The sequence below is a fragment of the Ctenopharyngodon idella genome, chromosome 23 (genome assembly GCF_019924925.1).
Source record: "Ctenopharyngodon idella isolate HZGC_01 chromosome 23, HZGC01, whole genome shotgun sequence".
Taxonomy (NCBI): Eukaryota; Metazoa; Chordata; class Actinopteri; order Cypriniformes; family Xenocyprididae; genus Ctenopharyngodon; species Ctenopharyngodon idella.
The window spans coordinates 19,039,940-19,062,843 of NC_067242.1; the positions used below are offsets into that span (position 1 = coordinate 19,039,940).

The 22,904-nt window shown below is 35.8% G+C and overlaps 1 protein-coding gene across 3 annotated transcripts in view; it reads right to left on the reverse strand.

The window, feature by feature from the left end:
* Positions 1-16,105, reverse strand: part of neto1l (neuropilin (NRP) and tolloid (TLL)-like 1, like) — a 106,961-nt gene extending 90,856 nt beyond the window's left edge. The window contains exons 1-5 of one of the 3 annotated variants that reach the window (XM_051882599.1): positions 15,910-16,103; positions 15,030-15,805; positions 13,910-13,963; positions 13,689-13,823; positions 11,565-11,813 (exon numbers count right to left, since the gene is read on the reverse strand). In XM_051882599.1, the coding sequence (XP_051738559.1) occupies positions 11,565-11,813; positions 13,689-13,823; positions 13,910-13,963; positions 15,030-15,057 (466 nt within the window). In that variant the 5' untranslated portion in view covers positions 15,058-15,805; positions 15,910-16,103. Of the gene's footprint in view, positions 1-11,564; positions 11,814-13,688; positions 13,824-13,909; positions 13,964-15,029 lie in introns of all 3 variants that reach the window. The other 2 variants (XM_051882598.1, XM_051882600.1) reach the window with 2 other exon arrangements.
* Positions 16,106-22,904: the final 6,799 nt, after the last annotated feature.

The following is a 22,904-nucleotide window of genomic DNA, read 5'->3' on the forward strand; positions in this document are numbered from 1 at the left end:
GCCGAGAGATTTTTCAGCAATGGCTCTGTCCCAATTCAGGAGCTGCACCCTTTGAAGGCTGCATACATCATCGAGGCAGTCCCATTTAAGAAAAATAACCATTAGATTGCAACGTAAGATAGAAATTACAGTATTTTACACCTCACAATGAATATCAGTCAATTTTATTACGGTTACTTTTTTTAAAATATGACATCCTTGATGACGTGTGCAGCCTTCAAATGCGACCTCCGGAGGACCCAGCCTCCGAAATGAGACGCAGCTCCTGTCAACAAACTAGTGTGTTTTTGGTTATGAGTGAAAGATTACCTTTTTCAGCTTCCCAAAGAACCCAGCATTAAGGGAACAGTGGATGAAGTTTGTTTTTCCAGGGCAGCAATGGAGCTGTGAACGTATGTTTGTTTGTTTCCGGGATTTTGGTGATGAATGTTTTGTAAACAAGTCCCAGTTCGGCGCTGGATTTGCAGATCGCGGGTGGTGAGTAAAGCTGCATCAGATGTCTGTGTTTTGTTGGCAATCGGTGCGCAAGTGCATAAAATGTAAACAACACGAACGTTTTTGTTTCATTTTTATTTATAATGATGACGATCTCTGCAAAAGCTGCGCAAGCTCGTGACTCTTTAGCTCTGCCCACGGCAGGCACGCCTCCAGGAGCTCTGCTTTTTTGGAAAGACTCGGTACAGCGTATCTATCTTTTATAAACATGATAAAACTAAAGACTTTTCAGAGATATGAAGGATGCAATATTACTCTATATGTACTCAAGATTAACATGAGATTGGCAGAAACTGTGTGTGATACCCCTCCTTTAATGCACTTGCCTCAATAATTTTATTTTAATTTTTTTTCTTCATTATGATATTAGAACAGTTGTATCACTCTGACATTTTTTGACTTTATCCCCACCCAAAATATCAAAACTAATTTTAATTCTGAATTTAAAAACACTCATCATATAAAAGCTGTATCCAAGTTCTTTAAAATAAATTTATAGATATTCATATGTACACATGAGCAGGCCAAGATCATCAAAGCACAGCCAAAGTGCTTTTTTATTGTTCAGGGTGATGTTTTCAAAGATACATGATTTCATTCCTCATTCAGATTCCTCACTGTGTTTGCACTCCTCAAAAGAAATTTATGCTGTGCTGACTTTAGGTTCTTTCACAGTGGAAAATCCATGTTTTTTTCCCCTTATACTCAACCACCCAGAGCAGAATCCATTTTCTGAAGGGAACAGCATTACGTGTGCCTCTCTCTGATTTTTCATCGTTGTAACATCTAAAGCGAAACACAAAGCATGCAATTTTCCACCCCAAGCTTCCAAGACATCATAATGGGTAATAAATGCTGCCATATTAAAGTGTACGATTCACATGTTTTTTACATCTACACAAAGCATTTGTACATGTTTTCTGCAATTCTGGGACATTATTGAGGCATGCTATAAAAGTTGTGCACAACTAGGACAGATACTTTGTTTACCTTCCTTCAGCTATTAACAGTAATGCAAAATCTACATTAATTTGTTACTCTGCCTTCATTTGTTTAGTTTCTCGGCTAATTACCATTCCCTACACTTAACTTTAATAGAGGGGAGGATGTGAACCATCTTGAAATAATAATGACTGATTATTGTGCCTCAAGATTAAATTTTGCTATGTCAAGGACTTCAGTAAATCTCTTCAACCTTCCAGAGCCTGAAATGTCGATTGCACAGAGAACTTGTCCATTCCAACACTTTATCGGGCCTGAGAAAATAAGGTAGATGGTGGTGAAATGTGGCCACCTGAATGTCCCCAAAGTTCATTCCATGAGTTAAATTTTCAATTTTTCGGTTTGAATCCATCACGCTATATCCAATAATACAGTGCGTCCTTGTGCACAGAGAAGCCATATATCTAGCTCCCTTTTCTAATCTCAGATGTCGTTAGAATGATTTAAATTCAATACGATCTCGAGTCCACAAATTAGAAGATTAAATATCTCCACTACATCATGGCCTTTTCAGAATTATTGGACTTGGGATTAGTTATTTCTGGTTTTGCTACATCCTCTACATGTGCAAATAGAGTTGAATATTATTTGCTATGTCCAAGAAGCATGCAGTTATGAGTGCTGTGAATGCTAATCATATTTGAGTGAGTATACAACAACATGCACAGCATAGCAAATGCAATTATATGAGAGATTTAAATACAGACAGAAGACAGTTGTACTAAAGAGATCATGAAAAATATATTTTTCTTGTTAAAAGTTCAATGTAATATGACAACAAACTGAAAGTTTCAGACCATCAGCATGACTGCAAGTGTGATATTGTTTTTATACACAGTTTAATATAAAGAAGTTAATATAACTTACTTTTTTAAGATACATAATGCCAGTCTATTTTTGCTCTGTCAACGAAAATAATTCCAAACGATCACATTGTTGTTGCATCTCAGAGAAACACACAACAGTATTGTTTTTATTTTCCGAATGAATCTGTGTTTTTGAACCAATTGGCTAAGTGAATGATTTAATGACTCACAAATAAATACACATGCTTGCTTGCTTCATTCTTGAATGAATCAGTGGATTATAAAATCATTTAAATTAATGATTTCATGATTCATTTATAAAGACAGTCACTTGTCGCCACCTACTTAGCGTATCGATATATATCCTGCAGAAAAATCACCACCACTATACACTGTACACGGCCAAATACAAGACCAGTAATTAACGAATGTCTCTGCTGGAATACATGCATGGCATTTTTTATCAGTTTTGAATGTTTTTGTTTTTTTGTTTTTTTTTAGCATGCTGTGATGGTTGCGAGACCTGTTAATTACTGGTCTTGTATTTGGCCGTATATCTATCAACAGTTGCGCTTTGGAAGTTAAAATTAGCTGTTTATGACTTCAAGGCTCATGTAACGCCTCAGTGCAGTGAAAATCAAGCCACACCAGCAGCAGGGCAATCGGGTCTTGTTAGAGCAGAGGCGATAATAATGACCGGGATCTGCAATCATAATTTGTGTCAAATCCTAGATTTTATGCACTGATAATAGTGGATATCTACAGAAGGCCAAATATCCAATCAATCTCTAGGAAAAGGGTTGTGTACACTCAATTTAAACAAAGCCCTAATGTAAAACAGCTTTTTGGCGTCACAGCCCCTCCATTCCAAACCAAAGGCTTTGTCCAGGTATTATAAACCAACTTGTTCCTCCCAAACCCTTCAAAATACCCCTATAAATGACCTGTTTAAAGGGATAGTTCACTCAAAAATAAAAATTCTGTCATTTACTCATCTTCATGCTGTTCCAAATATGTGACCCTGGACCACAAAACCAGTGATAAGTCGCACAGGTATATTTGTAGCAATAGCCAACAATATACTATATTGCCAAAAGTATTGGGACACCCCTCCAAATCATTGAATTCAGGTGTTCCAATCACTTCCATGGCCACAGGTGTATAAAATCAAGCACCTAGGCATGCAGACTGCTTCTACAAACATTTGTGTAAGAATGGGTCGCTCTCAGGAGCTCAGTGAATTCAAGCGTGGTACCATGATAGGTTGCCACCTGTGCAATAAGTCCATTCGTGAAATTTCCTCACTACTAAATATTCCACGGTCAACTGTTAGTAGTATCATAACAAAGTGGAAGCAATTGGGAACAACAGCAACTCAGCCACGAAGTGGTAGGCCACGTAAAATCACAGAGCGGGGTCAGCGCATGCTGAGGCGCACAGTGCGCAGAAGTAGCCAACTTTCTGCAGAGTCAATAGCTACAGACCTCCAAAGTTCGTGTGGCCTTCAGATTAGCTCAAGAACATTGCGTAGAGAGCTTCATGGAACGGGTTTCCATGGCTGAGCAGCTGCATCCAAGCCATACATCACCAAGTGCAATGCAAAGCGTCGGATACAGTGGTGTAAAGCACGGTGCCACTGGACTCTAGAGCAGTGGAGACGAATCATGCTTCTCTGTCTGCCAATCCGATGGACGAGTCTGGGTTTGGCGGTTACCAGGTGAACGGTACTTGCCTGACTGCATTGTGCCAAGTGTAAAGTTTGGTGAAGGAACTCTTAATGCTTCAGCATACCAAGACATTTTGGACAATTTCATGCTCCCAACTTTGTGGGAACAGTTTGGGAATGGCCCCTTCCTGTTCCAACATGACTGCGCACCAGTGCACAAAGCAAGGTCCATAAAGACATGGATGAGCAGGTTTGGTGTGGAGGAACTTGACTGGCCTGCACAGGCCTTCTCGCCAACATCACTGCCTGACCTCACAAATGCACTTCTAGAAGAATGGTCAAAAATTCCCATAAACACACTTTAAACCTTGTGGAAAGCCTTCCCAGAAGAGTTGAAGATGTTATAGCTGCAAAGGGTGCACTCCATATTAAACCCTACGGATTAAGAATGGGATGCCATTAAAGTTCATGTGCATGTAAAGGCAGGTGTCCCAAAACTTTTGGCAATACAGTGTACATTGTATGGGTCAAAATTATCGATTTTTTTATGCCAAAAATCATTAGGATATTAAGTAAAGATCATGTTCCATGAAGATATTTTGTAAATTTCCTACCATAAATATATCAAAAATGTATTTTTGTGAGTGGAAATGCATTGCTAAGGACTTCATTTGGACAACTTTAAAGCCGATTTTGATTTTTTTTGCACTCTCAGATTCCAGATTTTCAAATAGTTGTATCTCAGCCAAATATTGTCCCTAACAAACCATACATCAATGGAAAGCTTATTCAGCTTTCAGATGATGTATAAATCTCAATTTTAAAAAAATTGGACTTTACGACTGGTTTTGTCCAGGGTCACATATATGCACCATTATTAATTTCATTAATGTTTAAACAGAAATTTGACTAGTCTAACAAATCCCCAGAGGACAGTCAAGAAAGTGTATACATGCCATCCACTTGAATGAATGTCACTGAAAAATATGCATGATGTATTTATATATGCAATGTACTTGCCTTGCATTATGATCATTGTACATTAAACTTAAGCATTTCACTTAGCATTAACCAATATAGAAACATTTATTACAAGTAGGTCCAATGTCGACTAGCAGCAACATTTAGTTGACTAGTCGACTTGTCTCGCACATCCCTAGCTCCAAACAGATATTTTGAAGATATTCCATTAATCTTTCATTTATTTTATATATATTTTGCCAAGGTAGCATCTCTTATTTTCATTTAAGTTTAAATTTTTCATCTAATATTTAACAACACTGGTATGACTATCTTTCCTCTGACCCCATTGACTTTCATTATACTGTATATACAAAAATAAATACATATCTTAAAATCTAGAAAGTCGTACAAGTTTAGAAGACATGAGAGTGAGTAAATGACCATATTTCATTTTTGTGTGAACTTTGTCTTTAAAATGCACCACTTTACCTGGCAGGTCACCGTATTATGTGACAGCAAAAAACATACAACACAAAACATCAGAAGGCTCAGAGCTATATTTCTTAATTGGTCCTGACTGTGTTTCGACATTTGGATCTAAGGGACCGCTCTCAGCTCCTGCATTCAACTTCCTCTTTCCTTTCCCTGCATTCGACAAAGCTATTGAAAATGAAAAGAGGAAAAGGCCACATGAGGCTTCCCCAAACAAGGTTATTAAATGGCCACTGGATCAAAAAAGCGGTCCCTGAAATGCTTTTTAGTCCATCTTGTTTTTCTTATTACTGCTGCGTCTGTTTACAGCTGGGACAAAGGCTTCAAACAGCTAGTGGCCTGGGGAAAGACACATGAGGGGAGCAGCTCTCCCTGTTATTTAACCCAGCCAGATCTTGTCTGGTAACACAGCTTTATCTCTTGGAAAAGAGGAGGGGTAATAAGGTCAGTCAAGCCCAGAAGACAAGAAAGTGAGACTCAGGAGAATGAGCGTGTGAGTTTTCTAGATAGTGAGAAGGAGAGACAGAGAAAAGGACAGATGGACAAAGGGAAGGAAAGAGACAAATTAAACAACCACAAAGTGTCCTGCTTTTACTGCTTAATCCAGTTAGTTATATAGTAGGTTTATAAGAGGAAGTGGCATCACAATGCATTTGTCTTTCAGCAGACAGCAAGATCTGACTACTGGAATGAACTCATACAACGTCTGCATGATAATTGCATCTGAATGCTGTGAGTGACTGCACACAACCATTTTTATTTTCGCACGATATCAGGAAGTAATTACACACAGTGTGAACATCATTCTACTTCTTAAATCACTGAGCCATCCAGCAATGGATTATACCATGCATCTGCAATTTCAGATGAAACTAACCTTGAGTAAAAACACTTTTAATTACTTTATAACCAAATTGGGAAACTCAAGCATTAAAACCATGTGATGTTCAAATGTCCTACAGTACCTATAACTGGATGCATGTTGCCCAGGTTCAAGATTTACAGCAGTCTTACAGCACCTTCTGACCAATAATTTTTCCTTATCATTTTAGAGAGACAATTAATTGCTTTCAATCGGAGTTCATTATGTAATTGACTTTTTGAAGGCATTATTAGTTTCAATTAGGGATATAAATCATGAGGAATTTAGGTTTGCAATTCTTCTAAACGAGTCTGGTAACATTAATGATTCTTTTGAGAAAGTATAGTTCACCCCAAAATATAAATGTAGCCATTATTTACTCACCCTAGTGTTGTTCTAATGGTTTATTTTACAGACTGCAAAAGGATAAAATTAAAAAAAAAAAAAAAATTCCTGCTCGCACTCATCCATATAATGGCAGTGAATAGGGACCAGCTTCGAGCTTTGAAGAAGAAGATGTGAATGATTCCATATGACTTGTGCTGTATTTTCCAATTATTCTGAGTGCATTTCACAGGGTGTATGGGGAAAAAAAGAGAGACATTTTAATTATTATTTAGCATAAATCCTGACCATTGGTCTTCTGTGCATGTTCATGATAGAAAAGCAAAGCACCCAAGAAAAGCACACAAGAACCCCATTTACAGAAATTAAGATTAATCAAAACAGTACACAAAACACGACACCTAGAAAAATTGAAAATACATGCACTTTCTTCTCTGAGGTGAGTATCTCTGGACCGGAACTCCAGTTAGATGACAGTTGGAATGACAGTTCACAGAAGTGAATGCAAGAACTCGCTTTGTTGTTGCGTCAACTGGAACAAAACATAGATATTTACCTCAAAGAAGAAAGTATGTGTGAAGTGGTGTGCTTGTGTGTCAGTCTGTGATATTTTGCAACTTTTTCTTTAAAGCTTGAATCTAGTTCCTATTGACTGCCATTATATGGACGAGTGCGAGCAGGACATTTTTTTTTATTTCTCCTTGAAAAATAAAGAAAAATATGGCATTAGAACAAAACCAGGGTGAGTAAATAATCACTGAATTTTCATTTTCGGGTGATCTATCCCTTTAGGCAAGACACCCCAGGTGAATAGTAGGGCTGGGTATTGACACAATTTTCACGATTCGATTCGATTTCTATTCACATTCTTGCGATTCGATTCAATTACGATTTCGATTCGATTCGATTATTTTGGATGTAGTATATCAGATACAATACATGGCAAATTTTCTAGAGGAAAAAAATCTCAACTAATGCTGTAAACTACACATGGTATAAACTACATTACTATAATATTGTTAAAATGAACTTATTTATAACTAACTTATTTATATACAAACACTTAAATTACACTCAATGATGTTTTTTATAATATTTTTTTAATAATAATTTTTTGAAATATAAACATTTAAATTGTGACTGTCATAACTGATCTATTCAAACATGCATTAAATATTGAAGAACATTAAAAATTACAATGAATATGTAACGGTGCATAGCTATATTTTTCAGATAGCTGACTTTCTAGAGTTTATGGTCACTGAATATGGTTTTTCTGAGGTAAATGTGACGTTACGTGACATTGTTTACAAGCTGTTTTATTGACGTCTTTCCGAGGTTGAAACACTGATTGAGCTATTCCATGAGACAGGATACGGATTTCGGTAAGTTGTACTGTATATTTTAATATACCTTCAGATGTTTAGTCATGTTTATTTCGCGCTGTAACTGGTATTAAAGCGGAGGAGAGGATCAGTTTACATGCGCTCCGCGCTGCCGCTTCTCTTTAACTGAGGCGCTACAGTGATCTGTCACGTCACATTAAACAGCGCCAAAACGGTATTTATTTTTTGAATCTCATAATAAGATGGACGTCGTTTGAAATCTGAGACTTTGCTTCATATCAAAAGTAACAAAGCACAAAGATTATTGCGATTTATTGGATGGGAGGCGCGCTACATGTTCTGTTCATTCATCAACTGAAAACAGACTAGACTAATCGATTCTTGGGATTTAAGAATCGATATCGGTTCGTAAAAATGAAAATCGATTAAAATCGTGAAATCGATATTTTTTACCCAATCCAGGTGAATAGCGTAAAAAGTTCAGTCATGAAACTCTAACAATCGCTGATTGGTTCTTCCAGTACTGCAACATTTTTTTGCATTACAAGTTTTCTGAAATGTTACGTTTAAATATGCAAATGAGGCATTATCTAATTAAAGATGCACTAATTTACAGATATTTCTAGAACAAAAATCTGAACATTGGATAAGGCCAGGTTCAATTCTTGTTTAATTTTTTTTGACATATTAGAGTCAAATGTTTTTGGATATCTCTTTTTATCACTCCATAAATCAAAAAATACTGTCAACAGCCAGAAGAAAACAAAAATCACCAAAAAAATAAAAATAAAAATCACCCTTTTTTTTTTCTTTTTTTTTTTGAATGGTAAATTAAATATGAACAAACCCCTCTGTAAAAACCTTCAGAATACAGACAGGAATAAAAATGTAAGGTTTGGTGTATATAAGTGCTACTGAAGTGGAGATTTCTGACTTGAGAAAATGCCTTTAAAGATATTTACTGAAATTGAAATCTACAGAAGCAAATAAAAAGTCTGAAAAAAAAACACTTCATAAAAAGCCAAAAAGCCCAAAATCTCAAAATTGACAGATGCATTAAAAAACAACAGATGCAAGTAGTGTCTTGCCTTAAGAACAACATACTGTAACATAATATTAGCCCTTGATGTTTTGCTGTTCAGTAAGTGAGTCAGATCAGTCAGAATACATTGATTAAGCTTTATTTTTTTGATTCACTAAAAAAAGAATTGGGTCATAAGTGTCAATCTCTTAAGAATCAGACTGCGGTACTAGTCACAATGTTTGTTTTTGATCCAATATGGAACCAATTCACTATTTTGATCTACTAACCAGCTCATAAGAGTCATTAAAATCATTCACATCAGAACTGGACTTCATTGGTCGCGCTGTATGTTTTTGATTGAAAAGAACCAGCTCATTAGAGGCATTAGCTCAGGACTTCACTGGTCGCACTAAAGGTTCCACACTGTAATATATGATGCCAGGAACAGTATTTAGTTTGGTTTAGTACAGTATTTTGTCCACATCGTCATGAAAACATTTGTGACTCTGGACCACAAAACCAGTCATAAGTCGCATGGGTATATTTGTAGCAATAGCCAACAATGCATTGTATGGATTTTTCTTTTATGCCAAAAATCATTAGGATATTAAGTAAAGATCATGTTCCATGAAGATATTTTGTAAATTTCCCACAGTAAATATTTCAAAAATGTATTTTTGTGAGTTGATATGCATTACTAAGGACTTTATTTGGACAACTTTAAAGGCAATTTTCTCAATATTTTGATTTTTTTGCACCCTCAGATTCCAGATTTTCAAATAGTTGTATCTCGACCAAATATTGTTGTATCCTAACAAACCATACATCAATGGAAAGCTTATTTATTCACAATTCACAATTTAAAAAAATTCATGCTTATGACTGGTTTTGTGGTCCAGGGTCACATTTAGGTATTCCGGTCATTTTTAAACAATGATTCACGGTTTCCAAACCTTATTTATACTGACTTGTCCAGGCCTCGAATCACAAATTTAAACTGATTCCATTTCAAGTTGATCACATAGCTCTACACCAAAAAAAAAAAAAAAAAAAAAAGTCTGGAGATCAGATCTGTAGATCATTTGATATGAAGCAAGCAAGTGCAGTCTTAATGAGGTCTGATGCAGGGAATTTCAGAAGTTGTGCTACCAGAGCCCATAAAAATCAGGATGAAAATACAGTAGACTAAATCCCCCCTCTCTCACACGGTAGACTGACACATCTTTGATTGAGTGGCTGTTTTGTGATAATAAGAAGCATCAATTTTGAACTAAATACAGTAATGTTCTTTTCTGTAGCGATAAAATGTGAAAAATACTACGGAAGATGAATACATGCAATTTCTATCCTTCCCCATTCCCTGCTTTTCATTCATCTGTTGTACCTTCTGCATTAGCATGTGTTACCATTGGCTGCAGCAGAGCAGATGCACTCTCCACTTTTTTTGGGGGAACATCAAGGGAAGTGAATTCAGGGACTTTTATCTCCTTAATTATGTAAATTATATGCCACTGATATTCCTTATCAAGACTAGAGGAAGCTGTGTTTCTTCCCTGGCAAGTTGCGAAGCGAGAGTATGAATCCATTCACGCTGAATAGTTTCTCCAAACTTGGCGAAGGAATTTCCTCCTAATTCACAAAAGGATGGAAAAAAATTCTCGGCTCATAACTCATTTCTCAGATACGACTCTAAATCAGTTTTGCCTTCAATTGTGTGCTACTTTCTCTTGCACCCAGTGCCACAGCTGTGTAATTCATCTGCAAGGCCCTTAAAGCTCGACCGCTCTGTGAAATTCTTCAACATTTACAACTTTAGTTGCAGCTTTATTCAAATATTGCTTTTAGCATTCTTCACACAATATCTATCACTGTTCAATTTGCACACCATTTACGCAAACATCTCTCACTTGAACTCAGGTACAGTATTACTTGCCGCTCACTTCAGAGATTCAATTTTAAATCAAAGCAAATGATCAGAAAGCAGTGAATTTTAACACACTGAGAATGAGACGTCTGATAAAAATCAACCATTTTGCAATGTGCTACATATTTTCAAAGGATTCCTTTGAGGGTATGTGAAATCAATTATATGAGGAATGATGTAGTTGTTACCACTTAGCATCTTATTGGCAATTTTTAACATCTGAAGCAGGTCCAGGGAAGGATTGTCAGCATTCATTGTGGTACTAAGAACTGATCAAGGTAAACGATTTAAAAAGGTTTAGATGAATTAGAACATACAGGTTCTTCTTTATTGCAATAGAATGACTAATAAGCTCAATTGCAGATTAGGATCATTGACAGAACCAACATGGACCCACAATAATTGCTATATGAATCAGCGGCTTGGATTTTGAAGAGTATAGTTACTGATTGCATCAGGAATTCAAGTCGACATGCAGGGGATAACAATAACCCAAGGTTACTGAGGTTACTCAAAACCGATTCCAGAACTCTTAAAGACCATCATGCAAAGCCAAAAACTCACTGGTGTAATAATTAATCAATCTTTCACAATCATAAACATTACTGACACTGCATAAGGAGCATAAATCACATGTACCTGCTGTGAAATTGTAGCTCGCAGAAAATCCCATGGCTTCCAATTCACCATCCGCAACAAATTTTATCCATAGGTAGCGGCCACTTGATCTGATATATGGAGGGCTTTGCTGGCCGCAGTAGCGTCCAATTATTGGAGAAAAGCCAAAGGGCCCGTCCCGGACTTCAATATGGTCAAATTTACATTCCCATGAAGGCTCTATTGAATACTTTTCATCAAAGAAAAGATCAATGCATTGTCTCGGGGGAGCTGCAAAGGGGAAAAAAATTCATGAAGACTGACAGCTGTAATTTATGATGGATGATGTCATATGTCCAACATACTCTCATGGCAATACATAACTATATTACGTTTTGGCAAATTGGTGGCTAATTCTTATGAATTTGTACAATCTAATTCATACCTTTTTGTACTGCTTATGCCCCTCTAATAGTTAGGTTTAGGGGTGGACCATAAAGGGTTAGTTTACCCAAAAATGAAAATTCTGTAATTAATTACTCACCCTCATGTAGTTCCACACCCGTAAGACCTTCGTTCATCTTCAGAACACAAATTAAGATATTTTTCATAAAATCCGATGGCTCAGTGAGGCCTCCATTGACAGCAAGATCATTAACACTTTCAAATGCCCAGAAAGCTACTAAAACATATTTAAAACAGTTCATGTGAGTACAGTGGTTCAACCTCAATGTTATGAAGTGACGAGAATACTTTTTGTGCACCAAAAAAAAAAAAAAAACGACTTTATTTAACAATATCTAGTGGTGGGCGATTTCAAAACACTGTTTCATGAAGCTTCTAAGCTTTACGAATCTTTTGTTTCGAATCAGTGGTTCGAGTGCATATCAAACTGCCAAAGTCACGTGATTTCAGTAAACAAGGCTTCGTTATGTCATAAGGGTTTCGAATTTCAATGGCTCACCACTGGGGGGCGTGACTTTGGCAGTTTGATACACGCTCCAAACCACTGATTCGAAACAAAAAATTCGTAAAGCTTCGAAGCTTCATGAAGCAGTGTTTTGAAATCGCCCATCACTAGATATTGTTGAATAAAGTCTTTATTTTGTTTTTTTTGACGCACAAAAAGTATTCTCATTGCTTCATAACATTAAGGTTGAACCACTGTAGTCACATGAACTGTTTTAAATATGTCTTTAGTAGCTTTCTAGGCATTTGAAAGTGTTAATTATCTTGCTGTCAATGGAGGCCTCACTGAGCCATCGGATTTTATCAAAAATATCTTAACTTGTGTTCTGAAGGTGAACGAAGGTCTTACGGGTGTGGAACGACATGAGGGTGAGTAATTAATGACAGAATTTTCATTTTTGGTTGAACTAACCCTTTAATGCTTGCGTTATTTCTAAAGATTGTACGTTTATGTACAAATCACACCGTACAAATTTAAAAGAAATTGCAACCTTGTTAAAATGTTACATTTTCTCATGAGATTGGGTTGGGCATGTTTGCCATTATTAGTATACAAAGGAAGTTTCTGAGATCAAAGGTGCATGGATTGCAATCACATGCATTTATTGCTACTGGTAGACAAAGCACAGTAACATCACAATCATAAGGAATGAAGACTGGGAAAAATATACTTAATCAAGAGAAATTAGCTCCAAAAATTGAAGACCACATGGGTGTAACAGTTAGAGATAACAGATCTCATAACATTTGTAATCTTATTATGACAGTAAAAGATTATCACGTATAAACCATCAGATTGCAAGACAATTGCTACTAGCTTTTTAGTGCAATTTGATTATCAGCTAGCAGCAGCACTGCAGCATACAGTCCAACGAATGCGACTGACAGACAATCCTTTTTTTTTTTTTTCAATTTTAATGAAATCCAATAGCGATAATCTAATTGATGTTCAGATATTGAGAGATCGTTGACCTATAGATCCTTCTGTTATAAATGCAAATGAAACACTAGGGTTATTAGTAACATAATGGCGCTGCATAGGATTAACAATCAACTGATTGCTCCTGCATCTTTCACTGTGAGTGCCACTGCGCTACTGAACAGTTCAAAACCCCCCACCATCCAAGTGTCACGTGAAAGATTTGTTTGTGAGCTGCATTTACTATTCAAACAAGGGTTTTCTTTTTATTTTTGTACCTTCAATGATGTAGATGCATTCTCGCTCTGGGGGATATTTGTTTGGGTAATTGGGTGAGGTGAAAAGGCCTCCCTCTGGTTCTTTCACCCAGGTTCCACACTGCCCTGCCGGCTGTACTCCTGAATTGTTTTTCACTGAGAGAGAGCAGTCAAATGTCAGAGATTGCCAGGAAACATGGAGATGGCGAGTGGGTGGGTATTCTGTGACAAAACATCATTACCTGCTTCCTTCTTTGTTGCCCCAGACAACCCAAGCATGAGAAGACCTGCAACAACTGCGACAAAAGATTTAAGATCAAAACAGCATAGAATCATGTGGACTCATTATGAACATACAGCTGGATTGAATGATGTTGTTCCCACATATATTATTGTTGCACTAAATCACAAAACACACAGAAATATTTTAAGGAATGTTTGAAAATCAGGGATCTGAAGCCTTATCCCTAAGGAATTTGGTATATACCTTGAAAAAGTTACTTGTACACTTACTTAGTTTTTAACAAAATTCAAAAATAAATGCAAAATAAATAATTACATTCATTTATTTAGGTCTTTATTTTGCATTCATCTTTCAGATTGATTAATTTGCTATGGATGTACTGTAAGTTTGGGAAACAATTTCTTTATATATATATATATATATATATATATATATATATATATATATATATATATATATTATATGGGACCCCCTTGAAAATGAGATGTTACATCTCAAGGGGCTATCCTTACAATAAAATTAAAATATATATATATAAATTCAACTTAAGTTAACTGTTTTGGAATATGTTAGCTGACTGGTTGACTATCTACAAACCACCTCAACCACCTTAAACTAGTATGACCAGCTGGTAGCCACTTTGTTTCTGTTCCTAGATGCTATGCTAACTTCAACTAGCTAATAACCAGTAATGAGCATCTTGGGCAAGCTAGCTGTAGAAACCAGCTACAAAGAACCAGGTAAAAACCAGCCTAACAACTTTGGCTGGTTTGTTACTGGTCCAAAATGGTTTACCAGCTAATGGACCAGCAAATCACCAGCTTAGATTAGCTAATAACCAACTTGCACCAGCTAGTGACCAGCTAGAAACCAGCTTATGCTGAATTTCCCAGCAGGGAACAACACGTAAGTGGGAAAATATGATATACTGTATGCTGTATGATGCATATGCAGTTGCATCACTTACTTTAACTCTAAACACATTAAATGATTTTAATCAGTTAACAATCACACACAAAGTTCCTAAGGGAATAAAGGACACACGGGTAAATGCAGATAGACCTTATGCGTAAAATAAAACAGAGAAAAGAATGAAGTTAACTGGCCGCTGGACTCACCGTGAAGGAACCTGTTCCCATGTACCATGTCTATTCCTTTCACAAAGGGCTTTCTCAACTAATTCCATTTAGAGCGGAATACTTTCAGAAGAAAAGATGGATATTTGCAAAAAAAGAAAAAAGAAATCACAGCATATATGTCAACAGCCCTGAATTCATTTCACTATATTAATAAATGACAATGGAGATTCCAGCAGAGATCCACAACTATGCGTTAGTAGTTTCGTATAAAACCAGAAAAAGATGTAAACATTTCCATCCAAACGTTTCCAAACCCCTCTGGTGCTTCTGATGGATTAATAGGTCCGTCATTAGCTTTTCCTGATCGCTCCACCTTTCCAGAGTCACCACGAAAAGATTCATAAAAGGTTGGGAAATCTTCCATCCATCTCTAAGGAAGACTTATCAGAATATCCATTCCAATTCATTTTTCCATTGTTGAGAAAAACCAACTTCAACAAGAAAACTCAGCGACAAGAAACGTGTTTAGAGCCTCATTCCAGTGTTTCCTCGGCAGTAAATGCAGTACAAAATCCCGTTCCAGCTTCCCTTCACATCAAAGAGTTAATTCATATCATCGCTCCTCTCCGGCCATTCATTATTTTCAGTTCTTCAGCAGAGTTATGTCAACATGATGCGGCAGCACACGGAACTGTTCATCATATTTCCACTAAAGATAATGTTGTAGATGATGTTCTTGAAGAGGCACCGCAAAGCCGGTCAGACTGCGGGATCCAATGAATCCAACACCTCACACGGCAGCACTAGAGCAAAATCTAGGGGGGTAAGCAGAAAAAAACCTCTGTGTGAGGAAAAGAAACAAGCAAAGAGAATAATGTCTAGCCAGAACTACTATCAGCATCTCCAGCATAAACTGCACCTGCAGTGCTGGATTGGCGAAGAGCATCTGCAGCCTGCGGACAATTGGAGTGAAGTAGCGAAGCATGCAGACACTATAAATTCATTCGAGGGTTTATACGGGGCTCGTGTGAGTCAGCCAATCTCTTCCAGGAACAATCTCTCAGTTTATCTGTCTTTAAAAATGTTAACTTCATTCATCAATTAACTTGACGCGATCTAAATATGGAGGAATCACTCGTGCTGCTTTCTCTCCAATGAATGAATGTGCGCAGTGTTAAGCTATTAGTTAACATGAGTTTGTTTTTCACGTGAGAATGGTTCGTAGAGTAATATTGTGTGTGGAATAATGAATTGTTATTAAATAATCTTTGAAAATAATATTAGCCTATAATCCCCAAGTTTACCGCTGATAAAAGATACCTTAATCACAGTATGAAATAATTTCCCAAACTAATAAGGTATTTATCCGTGTAAAATATCTATCACATAAATATTTTTCTACAAATAGAATATATATAGCCTATATTCTCCATAAATTATAAGGCAATTCCCACCTTTTACTAAAATAATGACTGAACGAAGTTAATTTATGACAGAAAAGCCTGCTCACTAGGCCTACATGAAAGAAAATCATATTTCATCAATAGATGAGCATACAGGTAAATCCTATTCTTGCTGCTCACATTATAAACAAAGCTATATGCAATAAATTTTTGTTGCCTAAAATAGTTGCATGGTCATCACAATATTTTGGCAACCTCTCTCCATTTCATACCAGAAAGTATTGGAAAGTGCCATTACACACAGAATTAGATTTTTTTTTTTTTCATTGCCGTATTTGATTAAATGCTTCTTCAAAGTTACAATCATCTGAAGTGATTTTTATACTTTAAATATGCATTTGCATTAATATTCCTTTCCCTGATGCAATAATCTCATCAACCATGTTTTGTCAGAACATCAGTCTCCCTTAACCCTCTGCTGATGCTGTTTGGTCATTTTTGACTGGAAAATTTTACGTTTGGTTTTTTTTTAGAAATTTTTACTTCATCAGAATGGTACGAAGTTTGGTATGAGGCTTTGGGACTTGCTATGAGAACACACACACAAAAACATGGACATGATTTGAAAAGGTTAAATAGTCATGAAAAAGTATTGTTTGCAGCTTTTTTCTTTTTCTTTTTTGAGATATCAACCTCAAATTTTGAGCACAAATTCTCACAGTTTTAGAGTAAAACATGTTTTGAAAAAAATAAAAATAGTATTTTTTTTTTTTTGCATTTTTCATAATAATAAACAAACTTACATAACCTTTTTTTCCCCCACTTTTTTTTTCTTCACTTCAGCAATAATCTGCCAAGTGTCTTCTTTAAAAAGAGACCAAACTTAAAGCTTTTTTTTTTTTTTGGTTAAAAATGATCCAAAATCAATTTTTGAGCAAGTACATAACCAGCCAGTGTCCAAAACTATCTCCTTACCTTAGCCCGATTCACATCGGTAAGCTTGTAACAATGTTTTCTAAATAGAGTGGTACTGGCAGGTTTCTGCTGGAAATTCGAGCAGAATCAGTCAGAAGAGTCATGTCTGTTTACATAAAGTAGGAGTTCCAGCTAGTAGGCTATATAGCATGTCGAGGTGACGAATCATTTATAGTCTTTTCTCGCAGCAGCTGCAATAATTAAACTTATCATTTTGATGGCGGATTGTAATCCAGAAAGTTCCAAATGACAATCATCAGTGACAACTGGAGAAGAGGAACTTCAGACTGCGGAGTGGCTACAGAAATTGAAATCTTCAGGTAACACTAATACACACTAAATACACTAAATAGTCACACAATGCTGATAACATTAACAATTTGAGAACTAAGTATACCAATAATAATAATTTGCACGGTTTGACGTGATCTGAGCTAATAAGCAATCGTTAGATTTAATCAGCATTGGCAGCGCGGTTTATTGTAATGCTTTTTCTCTCAGTTGGTCAGAACAAAAGTGGCAGACATGTTACTTGTTCAGATGACATTTTCTGGTGAAAATTCTTATTTTGGTCATACTTCCAAGATGTAGAATCTGTGATTTAAAGTACAGCATCCACACCGGTGCAGTGACTGACAGCAAAAATTAGATTAATCCGCGCTGAGGAGCCGTGCCGATGCACAACCCACATAAAGATGATAATTCCGCAAATAACTGCAATTGCAGGTTTCAAACAGAGATGGCAACAAAGACAAAGGACTGCCGCTTTAAAGTGCTAATGGTCTAATCAGATTCAATGAACTATGCTAAGCTATGCTAAAAGTGGTACCGCCAGACCCGGAGATCGGCTGAATGGATTCGAAAACGGTAAAACTCAACTGTTTAACTCTAGGGGAGTTGGAAAATGAGCCTATTTTCAAAAAAAGTGGAGTGTTCCTTTAAGTGCTCAAAAGCATTCAAGTGCTCAAACTTTACTCACAGTAAGTGCTCCAAAGCATTCAAGATTTATGACATTTCAAGTTGGAAATTTCATTTTCAGGTCTATTCTCAAAAAGTGCTTAACAGGGTAATAAATGGATCAAAACTATTAAATAAATATAATTTAGAGCCATAAAATTCCCTAAAAATATATATAGTACATTCATTTCATAAAAAAATTGGTCATTTTTGTGTCATCACAGCACCAGAGGGTTAAGCATGCTAATGTGAAGTACACTGAAGACAGCTAATCTTTATAGAACATGAAAGTCAGCACAAAATCAAAGGCTTTTGTGTATACACAGACAGCCACAGTCACAAATTGAGTTATTAGAAGAAATTGCCCCTTTTCAATGATCAAAAAATGTTTAAGAACTCAGAAATTGCTTACACATTTTTTCAAGATTTGGATTTAGGCACATATGATGTGCTCAAAAGTGTATCTTCGACCCAAATAGGCTGTCTAACAACTGTGAGGGTATTGATGTTGACATTAAAAAAGCAGTCTGCCCTGCCCTAACAGTCCCCTCACTCAGTAGTGGCTACTTTAACAGAGATAATGATGGAATACTCCATTAAAACGCAGCTCTAAGAAGCTAACTCTGACACTGAATGTATTAATCTTCAGAGTGATACACTCAATGTAATGTTGAAGCTCAGAAAAAAAAAAAAAAAAAAGGAAAAAGGGTTGAGATTGAACATGGGGATTTCTTGTGTTTTTAATGTCAAAAGTTAGCAGTAATATTAAAGTCACCATGAACTTAAAATGGACAATTCTCCCCCCCCCCCCCATGGAATATATTAGTATTTATTATAAATGAATTATCCATGCACATCTTTTTTTTTTTTTTTATTCCATGCGTCCTTGTAAGCTATAATCAAATTAATTTCCCCTTTCTCTTGCAACCAGAATGAGGGCGGGACAACCTGTCACTCACATGACAATCAATTCAAGTCCCACCCTAAATTTTTTTATTGTTGGAAAAGCCGTTTCACTCGGCTATACATCACAATAGGGAAGAAAAGACTATATGGCAACTTCTGTTTCATACCGAATTTAAGAACATACCATAAATTTCAATCACAAACAGATCAAAGCTGGTGATTAGTAGAAAGCAATGATAGAGCTCCAGCAGGTTAGCACTGTTGGAAAATTCCAGCAGTTATGAACACTCAATGAGTTCTGTCTCACTGCAATGGCAGTATAAAATTTAAAAGTGGCCTCAGGACTTGATTTATTTCCTTAGACAGATAGCAAAAGAAAAAAACAAACAGATCCTTTTCATCACTATCATCCAATAGTACCTGATAGAAAAGCACAGGAGAGGCCAGATTGTTTTTGTTCGAGTGGTAGTGCTTCTCGAAATTGGAATTTCCCCAGGAAAAACTGAATATCTTGCACTGGACCTTATTTATGAAAAGATACTCACTGTGATTTATGCAGTCCATTATCGTTGTCATTTAAGACCTGTTCACACCAAGGGTGATGATAACTATAATGATAACCATAAAGATATAGTTTTAAAAATCATTCTAAATATAAAATAATAAATAATCAAGAGTATAAACTATATACAGTGTTGAGGAGTGAGTAGTTACATGTAACGGAGTTACGTAATTTAATTACAAAATAAATGTAATAAAAAAAAAAATTGTAATCCGTTACAGTTACTTAAGAAAAAAAAAGTGTAATTAAATTACAGTTACTTATGAAAATGAAACGATTACAAAGAGGGTTATATCTGAATATTTACTGTAAAAAGCTAGGATATGTTGAATAATATTAATTTAATTGTTTTCTTTCCCAAATTGCATTGACTGCTCTAAAATATGAGACACTAATGTTTCAGGAGTTTAGGACACAGAATAGGATACATGCTTATTCAATAACTGTTTCATTTCCTATTTGGGTTTATATGCTTTATTTTTTAAGATTAACTTTTTTTTCTTTTCTTTTTTTTTTCCCAAGGCATTGTTAGATGCCAGTGTTTCCTGTCATAGCTATGCAAATATTTGATTTCAAAAACAGTATCATAGCTCTGATTTTAATCTGTATTTAACCTCAGAATGATCTCATAGTAAAAAGAGGTGCTAAAGTCTGATTTTGTGGTGTCTGTGCTTTAAAATTAAAGTATTATCCAGCCTGGTCTCATTGTTAATACGTAGGTATTAATACGTAACTTTCAAAGACACAAAACGTACATTTTTGTACGTTTAGAAAGGTGCTAAAACGTACAATATTGACGTAATTATGGCACTAAAACGTAAAAATACTTACGTTTTTACAGCGAAAAAACGTAAAATATTTACGAATCTTTCATGTCATAAAGATATATGTATAATTTCCCTTTTATCGTTTTGTAGATAAATGTAAGATCCCTAAACCCCATCTCAAACCTAAACCTACCCATTTTATACAGAATGTTAAAAGAAAAAAACATAAACAGAAATGTGTAGGAAAATTACAATTTTAGTAAAAATATAACATTAAAACGATATTTTGAGCCACTAATCCTACACCTACCCCTACACCTACCCATAACCATTTCTTTAAACTACCTACTGTTATAAATAAAAGAATGACAGACAAACAAGCGTAATCACAATCATTTATTTATTTATTGCAAAAATGTCAATAGTGGTACCAAAAGTAGTTCAAATGATGATGAGTTCCAGTTACAGTCCTCTCTGGCGGTAATATTTTTTTATAGGGTATAGAGCAGAATTTAACTTATTAATCCATGAAAATATGATAAATCCAGCGTCTCTCCGTGAAGGCGCGCACTCATTTCAAATGTCAATCCACTGAAACACGGCATGTCGCAATCTGTGACGAAGCAGGGGAGAACCAATGAGCGTTCGATATCAGTGCCGTAAACCATGTCGTAACGCTTCTCGAGGGTGGCGCTACTTTCAAATTTGAATCATAACGAGCGCGAGCTTTGACTGTGACGGTCGCTGTTGCTGAGAATGAAGATGAAGGGCTGAATTTGGATCTCTTCCTTACAAACATATGGATTCTAAAGATTTGGAGTACAGCGAACAAATAAAATGGATGTGATTTGTGAATCTATGTTGTGCTTTGGTGTATCTTATGGTTGTATTGTCAGTCGCTGCATAGGAGAAAACGCCTTCTGTGTCTCACAGCAAACAAACTAAATATTACAAAATGGTTAAACAATTACAGAAATTTTATTTATAAGGTTTCAAATTGTAGTCTTGTTTAACATTATGTAATCGTCCGAAACGAGCAGCACAAGTCACGAACAGAAATGTTATTTCATATTAAGTAGATGAGTAAACTGCTTTCAATAAATTCGACTAAAACATCGTTAAATCATTAAAGCCACGATTTTAATATTAATACATGGGAATTCATATACATTCACACTTTACGTTACATGATTTACGTTTTTTTTTTTTTTTTGCTGTTAATACGTAAGTATTTTTACGTTTTAGTGCTATAAATACGTCAGTGTTGTACGTTTTTGTGTGTATGAAAACGTAAGTAAATGTACGTGTGGTAGAACCACAATTTACGTAAAAAATACACACGTTTTCTCATGAGATCACGTTGCATTATCATACTTAATTCAAGTAATGAAGGATTCTGAAAGTCTGTGCTGAGTACTACTCTAAGGTTAACCCTGCCGGGTTTAAATGTTTGACAATGATTAACAGTTGAAAACATTTGTTAGAAATTTAGAAAAGTAATTAAATGTAATCAGTTACATTATTACCTGTTAAGTGTCACCGGGCCCACAGCCATTATATATTTAAAACAGTAATATCCTATACTAAACCTAAACTAATCTTGACAAACTATGTATCATTTGAAAGCTTACTATTTGTAATCTTACAATCTAGTTTTCATAAAATTGATTGTCAAAATAAATTACAGAGGAGCAGGAATTTATCAATTTGCAACAAGAATATTTTCATACTCATAAGGCTTGTTCAGACCTTTATTTTGAAATAGCGATGAACATGAAAAAACATCAAGTGATCAAGTTGTCATCTAGTGAAAAAGTTTGGTACTGTGCCCAAACAAAATCTTACTGAATGCTCAGTTTTTGAGATATCAACCTAAGGAGGGGGGTTTGACAGTTAACAGGTTAATAAAGTAATTTTTTTTTTTACATTTTTTAATTAATAAAGCTTTTTTTTTTTTTTTTTTTTTACAATGTTGAAACTCAATAAAAAAGTGAAATTCAGCAATTTCTAAAAAAAAAAAAAATCCTGTCGCCACCGCCGTACAATGAATTCTGGGGTAGGCAAGGCCGCGAAGGATCCATTTGGAGGCGAAAAGACGAAAGATGCATTTGGAGGCCGCATTTGAAGGAGCCTTTGAATCAGGATGGTCTTCGCCGCTGTAACACAACTGGCCTTTGAATGCACCCTTCGAAGGATGCAGCCTCTGAATTTGGATGTAGCTATTGTTATCTTTATAGTTATCTTTCTTGCGACTGCGCCTTTACTCATCAAAGCTTAAAAAAGCCTCTTTAGTATTCAACACTGTGTAGCAACCAAAGTGAAGGTTTTTTTTTTTGTCTATATA